Genomic DNA, 22,259 nt, shown 5'->3' with positions numbered 1-22,259 from the left:
TTCTTTTTCATCATATTCAAAATGCTGCTTTTAGTGACTTACTCTCCTTTGTCATTAGGTGTAATGATTTATTAATATGTTCTTTGATATTACTTTGGTTGTGTGTTTACGTTTTTTTCCCTTTGAGCTAGTTGAAGTTTTGTGCCTAAATGAACTGACAGCATGTCAATGGAATCAAAGTTTCCTTGGGCCTAGAGCAACCATGTTTGTTCTCTGTTCTCTCTGGCCTACGCTAATTGCTCATGTCAAAGATGTTGCAATTAGGTTAGTGAAGAATCACAGAACAGCCTTATTAGCAAGCATGTTGGTATTAATTGGGCCCTTAATGTTTGCTGATCGGAATGTTGTTTCTTGCTGATACAGCTAAGTACATTAATACATGTTCTAGGGTTTCCATCTCATTTTTCTTGGGGATCTTGGGGATTTATCCTTGGGGATATGTCCTTACTGTATTCAAACAGTATCCGCAGGCAACTGAATATAGAGTACATGCGTTAAAGGCTCTGAGTGTAGGCTGAGATCCTATGGTGTATTTTCTCTACAAAGTGAATTTAGTGCTCCTAAATTTGGTGCAGGTTCAACAGCCCTGGAAAGTGAACACTTCTATCCACAGAAGAAGCAGTGACTGGGCAAGCATCCCCAGTGCATGTGATCTGGAGAAAGCACCTTTAGGGGGTGAAAGGTAGTTCCGTCTCTGGGTCCATTCAGTCCTTCAGTTGTCTTCTGAGACTCCCAGCCAGGATGCTAGTAAGTGTGAGGGTGATTTGTTATGGTGTCAACCGCTGCCCACTGGACTGAGACCACCAACCTCATGTGACTGGGCAGCCGTCAGATGGAAACAACTTTTGTACATTGTCTTGGCCATGTGTCACAAACTTCAGTTAAAACCTACTATATATCATTTGCCTTTAGAGAAGAGCATATCTGTGCTTTCCCCAGCATTGGAGCAGCATCATACTAGCCTGTCTTTTGTAAATTTACCGTTGCCTTGTAAATTAATGTATTTTTGCTCCATTTCTTTTAGGATCACAGCAACCAGGGATGCCATACTACACGGATCCAGGAGGACCTGTGATGAACCCCATGGCTATGGCTTTCCATGTCCAGCCCAACTCCCCACCAGGGAATCCAGTGTACCCACCTCCACCCTCTTACTGCAACGCACCCCCACCCCCATATGAGCAGGTGGTGAAATCCTCCACGTAACAACTCGGCAGCTCTGTTACCTGACTCTGTGAGAAGCAGGTGCCATTGCAAAGTGACTGGGGTAGAGGGCCTCTGCCCATCCGAACACTTGCTAGTTCTCTAACTCTCCCTACACACACTCCCCATTAACATTACTTGCAAGGGATGATTTTTTTTGTAGTAGGGGGTGAATTTTCATTTTGATGTATTCAAACTAAAGCAAGGTCTTTTAAATGCTTTTAATGGAAACCTATATTTAAATCCAGTACGTTTTCCCTTTATTTATTGTTCCAAAGGTGTATATTAATGCATTGTGGCAAAATACGGTAGCAGCTTTATGCAACCACAAAGTGATGCACACTCTCCTAAAACCCGGTAGATGAATGTGGTATTCTACTAGAGTAGAAAGGAGAGAAGGAGTGAGTTGGAGGAAAGAGTCAGGGTTAGATATTTATGAGAAGTGTGACCACCAACCTCATGGTCTGTGGTTTTCTAGGAAAGCTCTGTTCTGAGACACAGAAAAGGGACAGGATGTTATGGAAGCCATTGAGTGAGCGAGTAAGTCAAGTCATGGCAGTGGGTTCTGTTTGGAACGAGTCCCACTTGAGAGCTTCACTTCTATAAAAGATGTGGGTCCAAGAAATCATGAATGAGCAGGTCTGCAATGTTTCCACCTGCACCTGGACTCTGAACTTGCCACCTAAGCCTGGCTCCTCTTCTTCTTTTGACACTTTCTGGAGAGGGTTTTTTTTTGTTGTTGTTGCCAAGGATGAGATTGTAAAATATAGTTGATGATCTAAATGTTACACAGACCTGTGTGTGGCAGGGAAAATGTTATCAGCTCCCAGCTACATATCTACACTTGTAGAGAAACTACTTAGAAATATTTCAATACACAAGAGTTTTCTGGCCTAAAGTTAAAATGGAAAAAATGGGAACTTAGGCCCAGATCCTCAAGGTATTTAGGCACTGTACTTACATCTGGGCCTTGGGTCCCAATCGTGCTCCCTTTGAAGCCCCTGGGAGTTTTGTCATCGACTTCACTGGGTGATGACTGGGTCCTTGTTCCATACAGCACGTTAGCTCACTGGTTTTGGTTATTGTCTTATAGCCACAGAGAGAGCATGAAAGGGTGCTGTCTTCTCCAATCAAGAGATTTGAAAATCTTCTCTTAACAATGGTTTAAGCGCAGTAGCTTACTGGGACATATGTTTAAGGGTTGCTTCTGAGCCTAATGCAGGGACACTTTGGCCATGCAACTACCACTTGCAGACAAGTCCCTATTCATCATGCTGAAAATGTCCCCATTTGTATTTGCCTCATACTTCTCAGAGGTTGTTTGAGTGGCAGTGGCCACTACCCAATATCTTCAAACAAACAAAACCTTTTCTCCTGAGGTGTTTATGAATGGTTGTTTTTGCAGATATTTTCCCACTTATTTTGATTGTTTCCAATTAAAGTATGGTGCTTTTTTTTGCTGTTAGAACTGAAGAACCACCTCAACTATGAACTTCTGGCACAAGACCTATAGAAATGTTTATTTAACTTCCAATTAGTTACAGGGGGCCATCCCATTGGATGCCTGAGGGTGCCCATGTGTAACTGAGCACATACTCCCAAGACATCTGCATTGCACAGAAGTAGTTGCGGGCCTTATTTAGCCTACAGAGCCTTTATCACTGGGGATAATTTGTGAGAATTTGGGTCTCAGAGTTTGCAGGGCTAACAATCAGAGAACAACATCTTTTTGCTTGGAAACTGCACACCTGAAGTACAGAAAATACCGAGCACCGATAAACCCGGGAACCCCCCCGTCCTCTTTTTAGTCCCTTTTCCGAGTGGAACTACCCTTCGAAGGATCAAATCCAGCAGTCCTAACTCAGCCGCAATTTCTGTTGAGAATAAACACTTGTGTGACATCTGGAAGAAAATACTTTCTGGGCCCATTCCAGTACAACCCTGACAAACTGGGAGGAATTGGCCTGCTATAAATACACTGAAATTGCATCCATTTGAATTGTGTTACATTCACCAAAGCCCATGGTGTGTAATTTACCAGTCTGGGATTGGAGGTAGAATTCTTAGTCACAGAAACACATTTCATAGACTCCAGTGGATGATTTGCAGGAAGTCATAAGGGGCCAAATCTCAGTTCCACTGGAGTCAAGGGGAGATTTGCCATTGATTTAAACTGGATCAAGATTTTGCCCAAAGGAAAGGATTAAACTTGTTTAGCAAATAAAATATAAGCAGAAGATTCCTGCCAGTGGTAGCATTTCTGTTACCCTTCGCACTGGGTTTCATCTCAGCATATAACTATTAGTCTTGATTTCAAGAAGAAATAAATGAAGGGATAAAGATGACAGGTTAAAAATGCTAACCTGTTAGGCTGGACTGTTTTTGCATTTTCTAAATACAGTCTTTAAAAGGGCTTGTGTACACAAACGTTTAGTTTGTGGCAAGCGGCATTAGCCTGCTGCGTCGTAAGTGTCCGCATGGACACTGCTGATGCACAGTAACAGTTCCATAGAACACTTTGATCTTTGAAACGGGCGTAGGTCAAAAGTCATTAAGGAGTTGTTAATGTGGATCAGTGCAGGGTAGATTCACACCCCCAGTTTGCTATGAATTAAATGATCAAATAGGCAAACCCAAAGAGCCTGGCTATGTTTCTAAGCCTGCTTACACTGGTGTAAACCAAGAGGAACTCCAGAAAAGTCAGTTCTGTTCGTCTGGTTTGAGATTAGAACCAAGCCTTGTGTTTGTACTTGCACTTATAGTAAAGTCCATAGGAAGTTAAATCAGATCATATCCGACCATATTGGCTCACGTTCAACATGTGTTTTAGAAGTGGTGAATGTGACATTCAAATCCCTTTATCTTTTTAGGGTAAAAAGAGATACTCGTACTTACTGAGACTGTAAGATTTCACAATACATGGCAAAGCTCATTCCTTTCTGTAGTGCTGTGTTTAGTGCTATATTCCAACATGAAGTTTGACCTGATCTCTTGCTTATCCCTAAAGTCTACTTTGCAGATTAAAAATCAGCGAATCAAATTCTGATATTTTCAGTTGTTCTTTTTCGCAAATTTAAAAGGGAGTTGGCTTTAAATAACAAACCAAACCTTCTGTGTGATATTTTTGATTGTCTTAGTGTGTCATATTGGGGTGATGATATAAACAAGAAAGGCAAAATTCCTCTCTGCTCTACCCAACTGATCTTGACTAAGCTAACCTATCTGAATCTAAATTTACTGTAATCTCGTTATCATTGCACATCTCTTGCTAGCACCGATCACTATGGTATCCAAGGTGCCAGATCCTGCAAACACTTATATGCTTAACTTTAAGCAAGGAGGCTTCAGTGTGAGTACTCGGGGCTGAAAATTAATATTGCACATAAATGTTTGCAGGATTGAGACCTAATCACCCACTGTTGAGATCTCCTTGTTGCCCATATGGTTTTTCCACAGAGACTTATGTGCCTACACGGAATATTGGAGGGGAAACCTGCAGTGCAGACCTGAGAGAAGACTCTTGCCCTTAGTGAACTCTCCTATTGCAGTCTTACTCATGGGCTTAATAGATCTAAAGCCTGAAGGGCTCATTAGATAAGCTAGTTGGAATTGTATAACACAGGCCAGAGGCTTCCACCCAATTACCCTTGCATTGATACCAACATTGAGAAACACTGAAGAAAAAAATACATTTCAAAAGTATTGCAGCAACATTATGGTGGTCTGAGGATATTACTGTTAAAATATTCTTCCTGGCCGGGGCTCGTGGTAAGGATACAGCAGCTACTCGTGGGTTTGCGATGCAGGCCCTATGAATATTTCAGATATATGTATTACATGGTCAAAAGGCCCAATTACCTGCAGTGCTCAATTGTATGTATTTTCTAAACTAGTGTGCACACTAACTGTAATGCTGCCGCCAATCACATAATATGGCTCTGTATACACTATTTTTTTTTAACTGAATCCAGGGATTCTTTTTCCTTTAATGGACTAGGCCCTATGATGTGAGCAGATAGGTGTCGTTAAACCCTTTTAGATTATTAAATGTGTCTAAGAGAACTGATGTTTTTCCGATAACATTGGGTAGAACCCTTTCCAGTGGACTCTTATGCTGTGTATTGAAATTCAACTTCTGGTGAAGTTTTTCTGTGATCCAATTGTTTCCTTTATTAATGTTAGGGGATTATAACCACCTCTTACAATGAAGTCAAACTCCTGTTCTAGTGAAGTTGTTTGGTACTTAATTGAAAACACAGAAGCACTGTAGGTAAATCTAGGACTTGTTTACAGATTGCGTGCATGCTTTTCCTCTGATATTTCTCTTCTTTTGGTTTCTAGGTTTTTATTTTGTTTCCCTTTATTTTCATTTTTAAAAAAAGAAAAAAGGGGAGAAAAAAGAAACCCTATAACTTTTGATAGGGTCATGTTTCATATATATTCCAAATAAAACTGATCTGGGTGCGTCTATTGCTTCTTTTGCCCACGGTGATTTGGGAATGGTGGCGGGGGGGAAATTAGCCCTTCTACTGCCTGCGGCTTCTGCTGTTAGCTTAGAATGGGTCCAATAGAAAGTTCAATTTAAGTTGCATTCTGTTAAAGCAACAGAGCACAGAAAAGGGCAATAAAAGTGATTAGGTAGCGAGAGGGAGGGATGCATTTAAAGGATTTATTTATTACTAATGGAGAACTGAACCCGTGCTCAGTTCTGTACAAAACAAGAACATAGATGCCGAGATACGCCATGGAGGCCCAGATACTTCGGGAGCTTTGTGATCCTATTTCCAACCTCTCCCCCTCTGCTTAAGACTCTGCATATTGGTTAAATAGAAATAAAGGGCTGTGAGCCTCGTTCTCCTTTGCCTTGGACATTCTGCAGTTGTTTATCCCACATTAAAGGGAGAGAGCGTTTTACTTCCATTTTGCATCAACATAATTGACAGTGAGAAGTAGTGAAGAATCAGGGCCTCCAGGGAGTTACATGATAAAAGCCAAAGGGCCTGAGTAGCTGCTCTGCTTCATGAATTCTGTGCTTCTGTAATTCCACTGCAGTGAAAGAAGTCTGCCCGTCAGGCCCTACAGCTTTGTGAAAGGATGTAAAGAAGTGACGAAGGTTGCTCCAAGGAGGTATAATAAGGACCGCGGGGATGAAATTAAGGTAAATAATGAGGTAATGCTGAATAGGGAATGCTCCCTGACAGTGAGCAGCTGTAGACTAGTTTCCTAGGTGAAGAGGTGAATACTCCATCTATGCACAAAACCTTGAAAGCACGGGCCAGTGCTGGCCGAGAAATAAACCTACATTTGCCTGGAAGACCTTTTCCATGTCTGGCTCCTGTGATTCACTGAAATGACCACAGTTCAATGCAAGTGTGAAAGCCAAAGCTTACTGCTGACCAATAATAAAGCCAAAATGCTCTGGTTTTAGGCCTCTAGCTGAAAAATGAGCAGGAGCGGGGCTGTGCTTTGATGGTGGGAGCAGCAGCTCCTCCTGCATCACAGGAAAAGAAACGTTATGAGTCGACACTTAGGGCTAGATGCACAAGGGCCATTTGGGCATAGCACTGCTCAGGCGTGAGCCCGGTGTCTGGACTTAGGTATCTTGGTTCATGCCCACAATGAGAAATGGAGGAGCCATAGAATACTTATGGGTTGGGTAAGGCAGCACCGAAACCCCAGTGTGACTGTAACCTGCAGTGGGATTTACAAAAACTGCTTAATGTGGTCACTGAAATCAATGGGAATTAAGCACCTAACTGGATTAGCAGATTGTTTGCATCCTTAGGAGCGTAAGTACCTTTGAAAAATGCATCCCTTACATGTGTAGCTTGGCATGGGGGGGTGGGGGGGGGTGGGACCATACATGTGCTTATAGTCTAACAAACAGCTAAAGAGTGTAAACAGCAATGACAAAGTGGACTTGATCAGGGAATAACTAGAAATAGCAGGCTGAAAATTAAATTTTAGATTGAAAAGAAGAGGGATCTAGCCTTCCCTAAGGAAAGCAAATGTGATAGAAATGAGGCAAACCTATGGCACTCCTTCCCAGTCAGCTACCCCGCCTAAACACATTTGTCAAACTTGCATTTTTCTACCAAGCAAGGCCTCTGCCTTCAGCCACCCAACCAATGGTGCAGCTACATCAGAGCTCGGAGATGTGCTCCCCAGCTAGGAGTGGCAATTTGGGTGGGCAACGACAGACTGTGCTAGCTCATCACGTGAGTGGGGGCAGATGCTAAGGGCTGGAGTTGGCGGGGGCAGGACCAAGGGAAGCGCAGGACATGGGTGAAGCAACAGAACTGGGGAGAAGAGCCTGAAGCTGGGGTTCAGGGCAGGACTGGGGCCCAGTTGGAGCTGGGACCCTGCGGTGGGGGGGGGCACCAACCCTTACCACTCAGCAGGCACCAGATGACAAGGCTCAATGGGCACACAGGCTGGGGAACCCTGACAGGGCTCGTGAGCTGCCTGGCCTGCCCAACCCTCTCTTGGTGTCCATCTGCCCAGCGGGCTGTGACCCGCTCTGTCCATCCTGCACCGCGTGCTGTTGCCCAGGTCGTGGGGGGGGGGGGGGTCTGGGGGGGGTGAGCCTAGGGCCAGAGTAGGGCCAGGCACCTAGGCATATGACTGGGCAACACTACCCCCCACACCGCCCCCCAAGAGTTGGGTAGGTCTAGGTGCGAGGTGAGTGCTGCCCAGCTTGACATAGTTGAGCTAGCATGTAAATATAGCAGTGTGAGCATGAATGCATGGCTAGCAGCCAGGGCGAGCCACCCAAGAGAGGCAGACGGGTCTGTAGTCCGGCATATAGCCTGTCCTATCACAGCTATACTGCTATTTTTAGGCAGTAGGTACGCAGTCCTATCACCTGTAGGTCTACCCAAGCTGAGCGGCCCACCAGCTGTGCAGTGCCCTGTTACCCCACAATCCAGCTAATGGGCCATGTGAAGCAATAGTGGCTCAGGTCCCAAGAGCCTATCACATTCTGAGGGCGCAAGGCAGATTCCTTCACCACAGCAAGAATGGCAGGACTGGGGTTGACAAGCCCAAACTGGGTTATGGGAGTGGGTGAGCACAGAGCCAACGTGTGGTACCTGCCTCATGAGAAAGCCTTGGCTCTCTGGTTCCTCTTCTCTAGTCCTGGATTTGAAGCATTCAGCTGGGGGAGTCAGTGCCAGGAAGGAGAGGGCTTTGGGAAGGCAGCGATGGGAATCTGAAGTTTGGGTGTGAGGCCAACTTGGGGAGCGGCAGAATTTGACAAGAGGTTGTGAGGGAAATTAGAACTTGGGGGGGGGGTGCAGGGGGTTATTCGAGGTGGGTAACAATGGGTGTGACAGAGCCTTTTTTGACAAGCTAAAGCCTGTAGAGGTGGGGAACTGAGCCACCCCCTTTTTGTTGGTCATGCACAGCCCACCCCCACCCCCTTTTTTTAATGCGACAGCCTTACCAGATCTCACAGCTACTGACTAGTCAGGCACAAAGGCATCTTTAAGAATGGCAGCTCAGCGGTATTGACCACATTTGGCTACAGTTCAGGTGATGGAGAGGGGGGTGTGTGTGTATTTTATATAGATAGATATAAAAGCATATGTGTGCAAATGAAAGGTGGGGGGAATGATGACAGGAGCAACGTCGTTGTAGCTCTTCCCTCTCCCCTACTAGCCACTGGTGGAAGCACTGTCAGGGGTTTTTTTAGCCAAAGGACACCTTGGGCATCTCTGTCCAGCCTCTCTGCTCTTTGTAAAACATGCTTATTTAGAAGATTAAAATGTCTTCATAGTTGGGCTCAAGGCAAGTGCTACTCAGACTACAAATCCCCAGGGTCACCCCACTGAGGTGGAAATAGCCCCCTCTGGCTTTAAAGGCTTCACCCAGTCATTTTTTTTAGACCTTTGACTGAGCCACGCTAGGCCTTCATGTTCTAGCTGCAAACCCGGGAGGCAAATGACATATGTAGGAATCGTCAGAAAACCAGTAGGGAACAGCTTGTCAAAGGCACTGTAAGCTTTGAACTGCATAAAAACTCTTGCTCCTGTTTTGGACAGAAAATCCATTTCAACCCCTGAGCCCCGCCATCTCCTACTTCCCCACATTCTATGACTGGAAGGAAAGAAGCTTTGGGCTCACTGAAGCACAAAAGCAATCACCATAAGGCATGTTCATCGTTAATGGTCCTGACTTCTCATTACAAGCAGGAACATCTGATGCCTTGGCCTCGTTTCTTCTCTTTGGGTCTCAGAGTTTGTCAGTTGAATTGTGTGTGTGGGGGGGGGTGGGGGCGGCGGGAGGGGAAAGGGTGACCTAACTGCAGTTCACCAGTATGAATGACCTTGATTCTAGCACCAAGGTAATAAACTTGTGTAACCCTAACATTCCCCACTGTGATCAGAGACAGCAGGTAAAGTTCTACGTGTGTGGCTGAGTGTAAAGTGATATGTAAGTGTGCTATTCTGCTGTAGCCTACAGGCACTGTTTGCCAAACTGGACTGGTATGTCGTCTCGACAACTAGAGAAGAAAAAGTTCTTTAATCACATTTTTCAGAGTAACAGCCCTGTTAGTCTGTATTCGCAAAAGGAAAAGGAGTACCTGTGGCACCTTAGGAGACTAACCAATTTATTTATAGCTCATGAAAGCTCATGCTCAAATAAATTGGTTAGTCTCTAAGGTGCCACAGGTACTCCTTTTCTTTCTTTAATCACACTATGCATCTGGGATAAACTTTCTTGGGCCTGTGTTGGATTCCTACTCCCCCTTTGTCCTCACCCCTTCACATCCCCAACTGGGCCCTGTGGCTACCACCCCGCGCTTCCCCCACCCCTTCTGTTGCTCTTTGGTCCACACCACACTTTCATAACCTGGAGCAGGGCCACTAACCATCCCGGTGAAGTACACTCCTTATCTTAATGTCCCCAAACACTATGGCCAGGCCTTATGCAGCAGAAGAGGTGAATAGGCTTTGGAGCACATTGTGTGAGCTCATTCCATATGCTACTTGCACACTAAGCCCATCATCTTCAGGGCACCATAATAGGAGAAATAGTTTTAGTCCTTGTTGCAATAACCTTCCCCTTTCCCTCTCACAGGTAGACTGCAGTTTAGGAGGTCAGCAAGAATGTGTGTGTGCGCACACACATACGAACACCCCCCCCCACACACACAAAGTTGGAAGGAGGGGGAAATGGGTGCAAGAGCTAAGCACTCTTCCAGCACTAAGCGAAAATAAAAATGGTGCTTCTGTCACACTTTCTATCCGAAGTTCTCAAAGCTCCTTGCATGTTAATTAGGAAAGCTATGGAGAGGGTAGTCAAGTTATCAGAGATGGGAGCTTTATAATGTTTTGCTTTGTTTTCTGCTTGTGCTGACCAGCATCTTCGCGCTTGAATGCAGTTAACATACCTTGGCCAAGGAGGAGAAGAGGAAAGCCCTTTCAGAGCCGTGCTGCTAATGGGATTGTGAGTGCCAGCTGGCAGGAATGCCCCTATGACTACCAATGAGACTTGCCTGAGCTCACCCTTCCCTCACTTCCCTCCTCTGAACTATGATCTCCAACTTTTAGGATTGATTTCAATTGAATTATTGCTAATTCACATCAGTGCGAGTGAAAGGAGAATCAGAACAGGTGTTCATCTGGCTCCTGCTTTAGGAAGGGGAGGCAGGAGTTTCTTGCCAAGGTCAAAGGAAAAGAACCCTGTGCTCAATTGCTTTGTATAGTCCGTTTACCACCTACAGGGACATATGTTACATCCCCCCCTCATATTTTTAATTATATATCTCGTGCACAGTACACTGAGCCCTTGAAGACATCATCTTCTTACCTGGCAGGATGATACTGATCTTACACACACTTGCCTTTTCACTCTCCCATCCGCTCTACCCCAAAGTCTAGAACAAGCATGGCCAAATTTAACCGTGGTGTAACTCCACTGACTTCAGTCATCTTTTATCAGGGCTCCATTTGTCCTGTTAAGAAGTAGATCTAACATTACTTACTTATTCTTCTAATTAAAATTCCTATTTAAGTCCATGACAGGGAAAAGACAGTGACAGCCATGCCTGTTCTCGTTGGAATTCCCCCAGTAGCAGGCTCACCAACTCTACCAGTTCATTATCACTTGAGGAACAAACAGTGCAGGGACAGGTGAATTTTCAAGCCCCACTGCTTGTTATGCTAGTGTGGAAAAACTTTGGAGGTGGAACTATATATTGTTCAGAAAGCAAATAAAAAAATATGAAACACAAAAAAAACCTCGTGGTGCTGTTTTAACTAGAACCTCCTTTACAGAGCATGGACTGCTGGGGTGGGGGCTGGCAAAAGAGCTTTAAAAATTGTTTGCTAATCTCGTCCTTGCAAACAAACAGTCTATAAACTAAGGGCTGGTCTTCACTGCAAACTTACACGGGCATAGCAACTGCTCTCAAAGATGTGAAAAATCCACACCCCAAAAGACATAGCTATACTGCTCTACCTGCCGGTGTAGACAGTACTGCCCTGCCTCCTGCCACTCGGGGAGGTTGATTTCTTACACTGACAGGAGAACCTCTCCGGCTGTAGCATTTCAAGTGTAGACGAGCCCAAATGGGTCCATTTTCAAAACACTATATATGGATTTAACTTTGTGATTCCAGTTATAAACAATGGAATTTGTGCAGCTGAAACTCCACATAATACTATCAGTATTCAGAAAAACTATCAGTAGGCTTAGTAGTTATTTCTAGTCAGGGCTTCAGCTACAGTGGGAAAAAAGACCATGCATAGTCAACCTGTGGATCTTCACACAGCACACAGTCAACTTGTGGAACTCTTTGCCAGAGGATGTTGTGAAGGCCAAGACTATAACAGGGTTCAAAAAAGAACTAGATAAGTTCATGGAGGATAGGTCCATCACTGGCTATTAGCCAGGATGGACAGGGATGGTGTCCCTAGCCTCTGTTTGCCAAAGGCTGGGAGTGGGCCACAGGAAATGGATCTCTTGATGATTACCTGTTCTGTTCATTCCCTCTTGGGCACCTGGCATTGTCGTCTGTCAGAAGACAGGATACTGGACGAGATGGACCTTTGGTTTGATTCAGTATGGCCGTTCTTATTTTGTGAGGCTTACGTTGGAGTATTTGTATACTGGCAGGGAACATACGCTGCCCTTGATCCAAGCATGCAACTCTTATTGATTCCAACAAGAGTTTTTCACACCACCTGAAGGTAGTATATGGAATACAATAATACCTGGCTCTTACATAGCTAGCGCTTTTCATCAGTAAGCCTCAAAGCATTTTATAAAGGAACTAAGTATCATCAGGGCCCCTGAGAACAGTTCTTAGGCTATGGCAGTTATTGTTCCACCCACATAAGCATGATTTTATACCCTAGCCTCAAATCAGGCTACGGTGAAAGGCATTTCGGATTAGAGAGTTTTGTTAAAAAAACAACGTGATTTTTACAATTAATCTTTCCCTGAAGAATCTATAGATTTGACATACAGAACGAGGAGATATGGAAAGTAGGTTAAGGCAAAAGTGCTCTGGGATGATTTACAGTCGATAAAGGTTTATACTGCTTAGGACTCTAAACAGACTCAGCAATGCTGAGATCTCCCATGTCATTATAGGGCAGGTTATGAAAGTCAGTCACAGCCTTATCACTCTTGGGGAGTTCCTATTCCATTCAATACAATTACAACCCCCTGGAGCAGTTCAGCAAACTGATTAGCTGGTATGGATAGTAAACCACTCCCATAGACTGAACAGCGTGTGCGTGCAGGAGAGAGGTTTTTACAAGTTAAACACCAGACTAATGGGCTTTTACTACCACCGACGAACAAAACAACTAGCCCTTCCTCCCACCCTGTCTACACAATGACCTTCTCGGATTTTAACATCACTGCTGTTTCTTTGCAACAAATGGATCATTAAATGTGGACAAAGCAAACTAAACAATGTAAAGACATTTTAAAGTTTTAGCTCCACGTGGTTTCTGGAAACACAAGTCTAGAATTTGCTGTTTAAAAAAAAAAAGCACCCCTACGCACCATATGCCCCTTCCTATTGGCCCACTGCATTCCCTGGAGCTCGCATGAACGATGACACGGGTCCATGATAAACGACTTGGGGGGGCAGAAGAGGCAAGCCCAGCATTCAGTAGTGTGTTTCCTACCTTATCCAGCATGTTGCCAGTTTAGCTAGTGTGCAAGAAGCCAAGGCCGCAAAACATGCTGTTGACTTCACTCAGCAGCATCGGGCCAACCAAGCCACAGGCTGGCTGCTCTCTTGTTCGTTTTTTGACTAGTGAATTGGAGGTTTGGCAATCAGTTGTTATTAAACAGCTCTAAAGTGTATTTTTTAAACTATCCAGTGACTATTTTGTTATACAGTAACTCCTCACTTAACGTTGTAGTTATGTTCCTGAAAAATGCATCTTTAAGCTAAACAATGTTCAACGAATCCAATTTTCCCATAAGGACATCTTTGGGGGGCAGACAAAAGGCATTATATACTGTACAGTACTGTACTGTCCTGTAGTTGGGAAGTGCTCCTGTCTTACCCCTCACAGGCACAGCCCGCTGCAGGCAAGGACGCTAGGAAGCGCCTTCGCAGTGGCAGTGGCAGCTTACCCAGAGAAGAACGGTCGCCGACTTTGCTGGGGGATGCTCCAGGCCCGCCTCTTCCTGTCCCTGCTCCACTCCAGGCCCACCTCTTCCCACCCCTACTCCACCTCCTCTCCGGAGCATGTCACATCGCCGCTCCTTCCTCCCTCTACCCCAGCACCGCCAAACAGCTGTTTGGCAGCGGGGGAAGAGGCGGAGAAGAGGAACTTGTGCAGTGCTCCCTGGTAAAGTCACTGCTCTTCCACAAAATCTCACAAGCAGTGGACAGAGCAGGCAGCCAAATGACGTTTTTCGGGAGCATTCCACAACTTTAAACGAGCCTGTTCCCTAATTGAGCAGCGTCGTTTTAACTTTGAAACAACGTTAAGTGAGGAGTTACTGTAATGCACATTAGGCTCCATCCAGCCAAAGTTATCTCCCGGAACTGCCAAACCGTACATAGTAGCCAATGAGGCTTACAATCAAAGTGAAAATCCCTTGTGGAACACCTCATTATCTGTTCCACGCCACCCTCGTCTGAGGACGACGTTTGCTCCGCCGTCATAATGGGCGTGAAATGAAAGAACTAAGCAGCACGACCCACAAGAGGTGCCGGGCTCATCAGGCAGCTTTGCATCCTGCATCCGCAGACCTGTTTGCTGTGATTATTCTGATGGGCTTCCATTTCCACATTGGACATGGCCTCCAGTGGTACACTTTGCAGACACTATCCCTTCCTCTGCTCTCCGATCTCCTCACTGCCCCCTCTTCCCCTTCTCTCCTCTACGCTCACACTTCTGCCTCTTCCCTTCCATTCTTTACTCACTCTGCCGCCTGCCTGGATCCCTGTTGTGCCCCAAATCCTTCCTCACGTTCTTCCTCTCTACCCATACAGCCAGCCAGCCAGCCGCATGAGCCTCCTGACAACTTACAAAAAAAACTGAATCGGGGGCATAATCCCCCCAATGATTCGGCAACAGATGGCGTAATGGGCCATGCTGGTCACTGTTCTGACATTTGCACAGGATAGAAAGCCAGTGTTTTTCAGTTGTGAAGATAGTCCTAGGATCTTATTGTGGGGTGCACTGATCATTCGTATTTATATCAACATATGCCCGGAAGGCCAGTCGAGTCTTGACAAGATCACAGTTACACCATGCTGATATTAAATGTGAACTAAATTACTGTTAGCAAGAAAAGTGGAGGGTGGAGAGAGGCTGGAGGAGAGAGAGAAAAGATGATGACAAATCTGCAGCACCTTCTCTTTTGAAGGATTTCAATGCTCTCTTTAAACTAGGGGCTGCAAGTTTGTCCTCAGTACTGAATTACCCCTGGGCTCACAAGGCCAGAACTGGGCTCCATGTTAGCCCTAGGGAGGGCTGTGCACATTGCATAGCAACACTGCAGGATAGCTTTGGGAAAGAAGTAGAGAAATAAACCTTGTATCCAAATGAAACTGCGGGAGTGTGGGGAGGTACTGCTTAAAGCAGGCAATCTGGGGTTATGCAAGTTGGGATTTGGCTGATATACTTTAAACTGCAGAAATCTTAATAAAACATAAAGGAACCTTCACTTCCAATAAGCCCCTTTTTGCAGATGAAGACACTTATGTAATAAACATTGTAAAACACTAGAGTGTAGAACATCCAGTTTAGTTCTATTCCTCGGGAATCCCGATGCAACACCACTTCCCTCTGAATGAAACAGAAAAATATTATTAGGTAACAGATTCTCAACGGTACATGCAGCGGCACTGTCTTCAGTGGGCCTATGCTGATTCATATCTGCTGAAGAGCTGGTCCCATAAGACTGTTTGTCCTTTTATTGAAACTACTGGAGAGGGAGGTTGCTCAACACAAATCTGCATTTTATTTTATTTTTTGCATAACAAGTTTCAACCGCAGGTCACTGTGATAGTTTAACTTTTGTTTATTAATGCTTTTGTACCTCCCCAACTGGCTAACATTTACAGCTCCTATTATACGGGATGGGCTATCAGGCTTGTTGAAATTCAGAAAAATGAGAGGAAATGAGTTGCTCTCCTCTCATTTCAGAAGTGGTGCGCCTTCCTAATTACCAATAACCAGACACTTCTATTCTTCCAGCCCTGCTCTCCCCACGTTTACTTATATGTTGTAAACTGTATGCTCTTCAGATTCCTTCAAAGGATGTGTTTGTTATAACCAAAGAGCACTAGCAGGAAAAGTGTAACTGCTGTCACAGTTTCACACTTTGCTATCGCATGAAACGTTGAGAAATGCTGGTATGAGTAACACACTCATGGTGTCTACTGGTATGTGTTTAAGGAACTAAGAAATACTTTGCTTTTGTTACTGCTGTAGGAAGGGGACTCCAAGCAGCTCTGTAGGGCAGGAAGACCTATAGTCTCAAAAATTATTAATTATTTTGAATGCCTCAATTTTCAGGGCCCAACTGAAAACATCTTAAAGGGGCTTCTCTTTCTGAAAGTGCTGAGTCCCTGTGTCTGACAAATCAGGTCCCTTTAAGCCTTCTCAAACTGAAAACTGAGCCACCACACATCACTTCTGAAAATTTAGGCCAGTTTCTTTAAACATAACTTCTAGATCAGTGGTGGGCAACCTGCGGCCCATCAGGGTAATCTGACTGGGGGCCGTAACACATTTTGCCAACTTTGACCGTCCGCAGGCATGGACCCCCACAGCTCCCAGTGGCCGTGGTTCACCATTCTCGGTCGATGCGAGCTGAGGGAAGCAGCGGGCTGCAGGGATATAGTGACGGGTGCTTCCTGCAGCTCCCATTGGCCGGGAACAGTGAACTGCAGCCACTGGGAGCTCCGGGGGCCTGTGCCTGCAAATGGTCACCATCAGCAAAATGTTTCATGGCCTGCAATCAGATTACCCTGATGCGCTAATGGGCCACAGGTTGCCCACCACTGTTCTAGAGGATGGGGAGAAAAATGTTTCTTATGAAGAAACAGAGAAGTACAGCACAGAAAAGCTTTATGTTTTGTTTGAAAATTATCAGCTCATTTAAGATACAACTATGTATTAACCTGGTCACTATACTACGCCGGACTCTCTCATTTGTCAGGTCAAGTGGAACCTTATCCATAGTCACACTGCAGAAATAGCGATGCTCTTGCTGTTTCTCATGCACAAAAGCTACAAGACTGGGACTCACACAAGAAAACAGCTTTTGGCTTACAACAAAATACTCACATCTATGGACAACACCAAGAAACATGCAAACACTTGATGAAAGACCTGAAGAGAACAACTGCAAAAGAAGAGTTCAAAACTTAATCTCTCTTTTCCCACCACCGAAGGCATCACTTAAATAAAACCTGGACATGGCTTCTGATTCATGCTTTAATGACTTGTGGTCCTTTGGAGAAAGAGGTGTGAAGAGGGATTTCCTTGTCCCTTGTTTAGGCTTTAAAGTTGGTTCGGTATCAGAGGCACTAGACAGTCTTGTCAGTCTTGACATCGAGTTTCCATTGCAACAGACCTCTTAGCTGTCCTGTTCCACTTTGTTTTCTCTCCTCTGAGGTCCAAGTTCAAATGCTGGAAACTGGGAAGTCTCTGGTACCAATATGTCAGATAGGAAATGAATAGCTCCCGCCATGCCTGAAACATACAAACTGATTTCTTATTACAATAGCTTAAGAATTTAAAAAGTCAGTCAGCCAGAGTTCAAATCAGATATATCAGAACCCATTTTAAAACCTCCATCCATCAGTCTGCTCTGAGCGGGGGGAATCCTTATGTCCACATGGAGACCCAAAGCCACTGGGATTTTGCAAGGGTGCAAGTTTTCACCTTTATGGATCCAATTGCAGGACTGAGGCCTTAAATTATGCACACTACAGGGCACTCTGAATCTGCAGAGTCTGGCACATTTTGGACACCACCTCAACCTATAACAATAATCAAAGAGCCCATTCTCCTAATTTAGATTGTGTCTGTGATACTGCACCTCATATTCTTCATGTGCTATTATACGATTGTATCATAATGATGTATTTTATGCAAGATGGGACTTGTAAGGTGTCATTGGAAAAGTTATGATTTGCTGAGTATGATTATCCTATTTGTATGCATGTATCATTTTTGTATCTGAAGTTATAAATATTGACTATGTATCTGTGCTTCAAATATAGTTACATCTGGGTAATGCCCACTAGACAAGATGCTTCCAGTCTAGATAGCTGGTTGGGAGGCATATTCAGGGCAATGAGCCATTAGGGAAAACAACAGGCCCTAGGAAAAGCTTCTCTCTCACCTGGTAAGCCTTCCTGAGAACACAGCCTGTAAGTAATGGCTGCTATGACTCTGCAAGAACATGTGACCAGGCCACATGATTCTGGACTCTATCTTGGGATGTCAGTATTTCTCCACAAACCGGTCCGGGAACCAAGTTTTAAAACAAAGGGTTCCTGCCATATGCAAAAGCTATATAAGGCAGGGAGTGATCTCATCTGTGTTTCTTCCCTCCCCACACAAGAAGTTTCCTGGAAACACCCGAAGAAAAAGACTGAACTCGGGGAAGTGCTGGACCCAGGCGAAAGGGATTTCTAGCCTGTGTATGAAGACCTGAGAATTCCAAGCTGTGAAGCTAATGCAGCTTATGCCTTAAGAATCTACAAGTCTTCCTGTACCATCAGTTAAGGTGAGAATCTGCTATCCATATCCAATCTGTCTAGTATATTCAGCTTAAGTTGCATTTTTATTTGCTAGGTAATCTGCTTTGATCTATTTGCTATCACTTACAATCACTTAAAATCTATCCTTTTGTAGTTAATAATTTTATTTTATGTTTTAATCTAAACAGTGAGTTTGGAGTGAAGTGTGTGGATACCTTAGCACAGAGGGGCTCTTGCATATTCCTCTCCACATTGTGTGTGTGTAGGGTAGGGGGAACACTATGAGCTTGCGCTGTACAGTTCCATGTGCAGCGCGAGATGGTATAATTTTGGGTTTATGCCCCAGAGGGGGTGTGTGCCTGGGGAGTTGAGAGTTACGCTGGCTTTAGCCTTTCTACTGCTGGTACATGCAGTGGCTAGTCAGAAAGCCTGCATGCAACTGCAGCTGGGTGTGTCCCTACCTATGTGTATGCTGGTGAAAGTGTAAGACCGGGAGCGTGTGTGCAGCTTGTCACAGCAACACAATGTGATAGGCTGGTAGGTCAGAGGGCTCAGCGGTACCCCAGTTCCAGGTGGCACCCCCAGGGGAACCTGTCACAGTGTCTCCAAAGGGGAAATTCTTGATTAAAATTAAAAAAATTAAAAAGTCACTCTTCTTTTCTGAAGCCTTGTTTATCGTAATGTCACCAATTCCGTGCCACTGGATAAGCAAAGTATTAATATATTTATGGTTATCAGGAAGGTAGTGCCCAGAGGCCCTAATCAACCTCACAGCCCAATTGTGCAAGGTGCCACACATATACAGGATATTAATATAAGTAAAATTCGGATTCCATGAATGATAAAAGAATCTCAGCATTTTAGAGTGACTACCACTATTCTACAAAGACATGTGCAATGTTTTCTAAGTGGAGTTCTGCCATTATTGATGTATGGTATGTAATCTTGGTAATGTTACAGCTTAACCACTTCTTAAAACAATTTTTAAATGACCACCGTAAAAACAAAACAAAAAAAATTCTGAATTCAAACCTGTTGCATTTCGATTTTTTTAAACTTGAAACTCTTTCTTTACCTTTTCCAGAAAAGAATGATACGTTAGAGGCTGCTGCAGAGTTCTAACAAGGAAGGAGCTCAAAGGATGTAAGAGGTAAGTCGCTCAAAGTGTGCTACAATGGATCAGAAAGCCTATGGCTGTCAGAGGAGTTTATACATATGGAGTATATGCTTATTTATTGTCATAGCATCAGCCTATATAATCTTCAGTTACTGTACGGTAGTTCTTTATTGAAGTATCTCCTAATGTGGAACATAATCTATGATTCAATCTGAATGCCCAACATGAAACATAATGGGCATGTAGGTATTAGACAATTTTTAAAAAACCACCCCCAAAAATCTATAGCTTTTCTCCCCGTTCCCCCCAAGAAAGAATCAGTCAGCATCTCCACACACGGTTCCAACATCTAACACTAACCACCCAGTTCCAGGCCCCAGCAGAACTTTAGCATATGCTTAAAGACATGCTTAAATGTTCCCCTGAATAGGAAAGTTCTCCTGATTCAGAGTCTCGGATGGTCAATACAAAAATAATATATTAAAAACTCTTCTCTTCCTACTAGGCCCAATTATCACCCTACAATGTGCACATGCAAACTCCTAGTGACTTTAGCAGAAATTGCTCATGTGTGAGAGAGAGAGAGCATGCATGTGCGCACAGGAGGGGCAATTTGACTCAGACTTGAAAAAATTGGGTTAGAGAGAAAAACAAAAAAGAAAAATTGCAAAATTCCTTCAAATTGTAACAATTTTTTTGTAGCTGTGGGTCACATTAACCTCTAGACAGCCCTGAGTGGCTTTCTTTCTGCATCACGTTTTCAGTGAGTTTCTAAGCTTCTATTCTACAAATAACTCCAAGGGTGACTTTGCTTCCACCACATATAGACACAGTCACGATTACTGCAGAAAGCAGCAGTTAATTCAGGGCACCATATCAGAAATACAAACACTATAATCATATTCTTTACCCCAACTGCATTTGGAAGAGGTGCATGCAACTGGTGCTCACACAAAAGCCCTTAGCTTGCATTACTATTCTAAAATACATCCCATTAAATCCTCTGTAATTCCCCATACTTGTGATAGGTGGTGCATTAGGTTCACTTTCAAAGGCAAAGATTTTTAAGGGCGAAGATTATTGTTCTGAGTTTACAGAAGATAAGGGATTTACACGAGAGTGTCAGAAAAATATAATCTCTACTTTTTTGCTTGTTCGTTCTAGATATATTTAAGTGACACCAAGAAGACCTTTCATCAAAACACGGCATTTCTTTTCTTTAGCCGTGTGGATGAATTTGGTTAATATTGGTGCTCAAGAAAGGACTAACAGAACTAAGTCTGGCCCTCGGCAAGCCTAACAGACAAGTTTTCTTACATGCCTCTGTCAAAGAAACAAACTACTAATCTGCAACACTGTTACTGTGGTCTGCTGCTCGCTCAATAATTAAGATTTATAGGGTAGTTCTGTGATGCACAACAACTACCCAACTGCCCAGACTCATGCTTGCTTATGACCCAAGAGGGTTCCAAACACAGGAGAGGTTAATGAATAAACTAGTGCCCCATCAAATACCCAGTGGCGCCAGTTTTATACTAAAAATTTGTAGAATGTAGCTTTTAAAAGGTTTCTCCCCAATAAAGGAAAACGTCTCAGCTTTTCTGACTCCCAGTCACGTGCCTTACCACAAGATTGTCCTTCTTCCTAATACAACCCAGCCTGCAACAACAATACTTTACCTTCAAACAGAGAGTAGGGTCGGTCAGGAATCCGACATCCATGTGCACCGTACTCTAAACACCACTCCGCAAACTGGGAGAGAGGGAAAAAGAAAAAAGGAAAACAGAGTGGCTTAAGTGTATATGTGTACAGCTGCAAGCTTGGACAGCAGCACATAAAGACAACTTTTAATATATAGAAAACGCAATGAGGCTCAAGTAGAGAAACAAACTGGAATCATTATCCAAGATTAAATTGTCCTGCCTCATCCAGAATAGGACTTCAGTTAGTTTTCAGGAAACTGAAAATGCAGATTAACTGAAATCCACTACATAGTGATACAGTTTAATTAGTGGGGCAGATTTTACTTACCCTTTTCACTGAACAACTTGGGGGCGGAAGGAGGAAAGAAAAATGCTGCAAGAATATATTTGTATGTCAATTTCAAGGGCAAGCAGAGGATGCACCATAATGGCACCAATTTCTGCCTCTCCCTGCTAATGTATCTTTGTGGTCATGAGTAATGTCCATTAATCACATTTCTGTGTCCTTACACTGCTCACACTTCAATTTAGAATATTTAATATTCAACTGCTATTACATTACGAACCTTATTTTGTCCACCCTGAGCATTATGGTAAATCGTTATAAATACAGTTGGATCATTAAGGTTGTCAATCTTTTGTTTTCAAGAACTTTCCATTTTCTGCCACAACTGGGCAGAGGGTGCCAATGAAAATTGTATCATTTTCCCATATGCTTAACAGTAGTTGGTATACTTCGTATAGGGAATGCTACAAGTACTGGGCTAACATTAATTACTCGCAAATTGCATTTGGAACAATTTTAACAGCAACATCAGTTTAAAAGCTTTTATGGGCCTCTCAGAAGCAATATGTGGATCCCGCCTATTCCCCTGATGTCTCCATGCACTTTGCTTTTCTAAAATGTTTCAGCTCCGAGTCCTCTATTACTGGACCAGTCTTGCAGTGCACCTATCTTTTTAAAAAATTTCCCCTGTAATTTGAACAGGCTTGCAAAGAATAGCTTTTCCTTCACAGCAGAGGTCGCCATTGCTCC

The 22,259-nt window shown here is 43.9% G+C and overlaps 2 protein-coding genes across 2 annotated transcripts in view; one reads left to right on the top strand and one right to left on the bottom strand.

Annotated features, from left to right (window-relative positions):
* The window catches only part of VOPP1 (VOPP1 WW domain binding protein), an 86,983-nt gene extending 81,312 nt beyond the window's left edge, over positions 1 to 5,671 (top strand). Inside the window, exon 5 of the mRNA XM_084620304.1 lies at positions 1,025 to 5,671. Coding sequence (XP_084476430.1) covers positions 1,025 to 1,206 — 182 coding nt within the window. The 3' untranslated portion in view covers positions 1,207 to 5,671. The remainder of the gene's footprint in view (positions 1 to 1,024) is intronic.
* A 9,954-nt stretch (positions 5,672 to 15,625) lies between these two features.
* The window catches only part of LANCL2 (LanC like glutathione S-transferase 2), a 53,283-nt gene continuing 46,649 nt past the window's right edge, over positions 15,626 to 22,259 (bottom strand). The window contains exons 8-9 of the mRNA XM_084620486.1: positions 21,200 to 21,272; positions 15,626 to 17,387 (exon numbers count right to left, since the gene is read on the bottom strand). Of these exons, the coding sequence (XP_084476612.1) occupies positions 17,272 to 17,387; positions 21,200 to 21,272 (189 nt within the window). The 3' untranslated portion in view covers positions 15,626 to 17,271. The remainder of the gene's footprint in view (positions 17,388 to 21,199; positions 21,273 to 22,259) is intronic.

Source organism: Lepidochelys olivacea (genome assembly GCF_965140295.1).
Source record: "Lepidochelys olivacea isolate rLepOli2 genome assembly, chromosome: 2".
Taxonomy (NCBI): Eukaryota; Metazoa; Chordata; order Testudines; family Cheloniidae; genus Lepidochelys; species Lepidochelys olivacea.
This window is presented reverse-complemented; position numbering and strand designations above follow the sequence as displayed.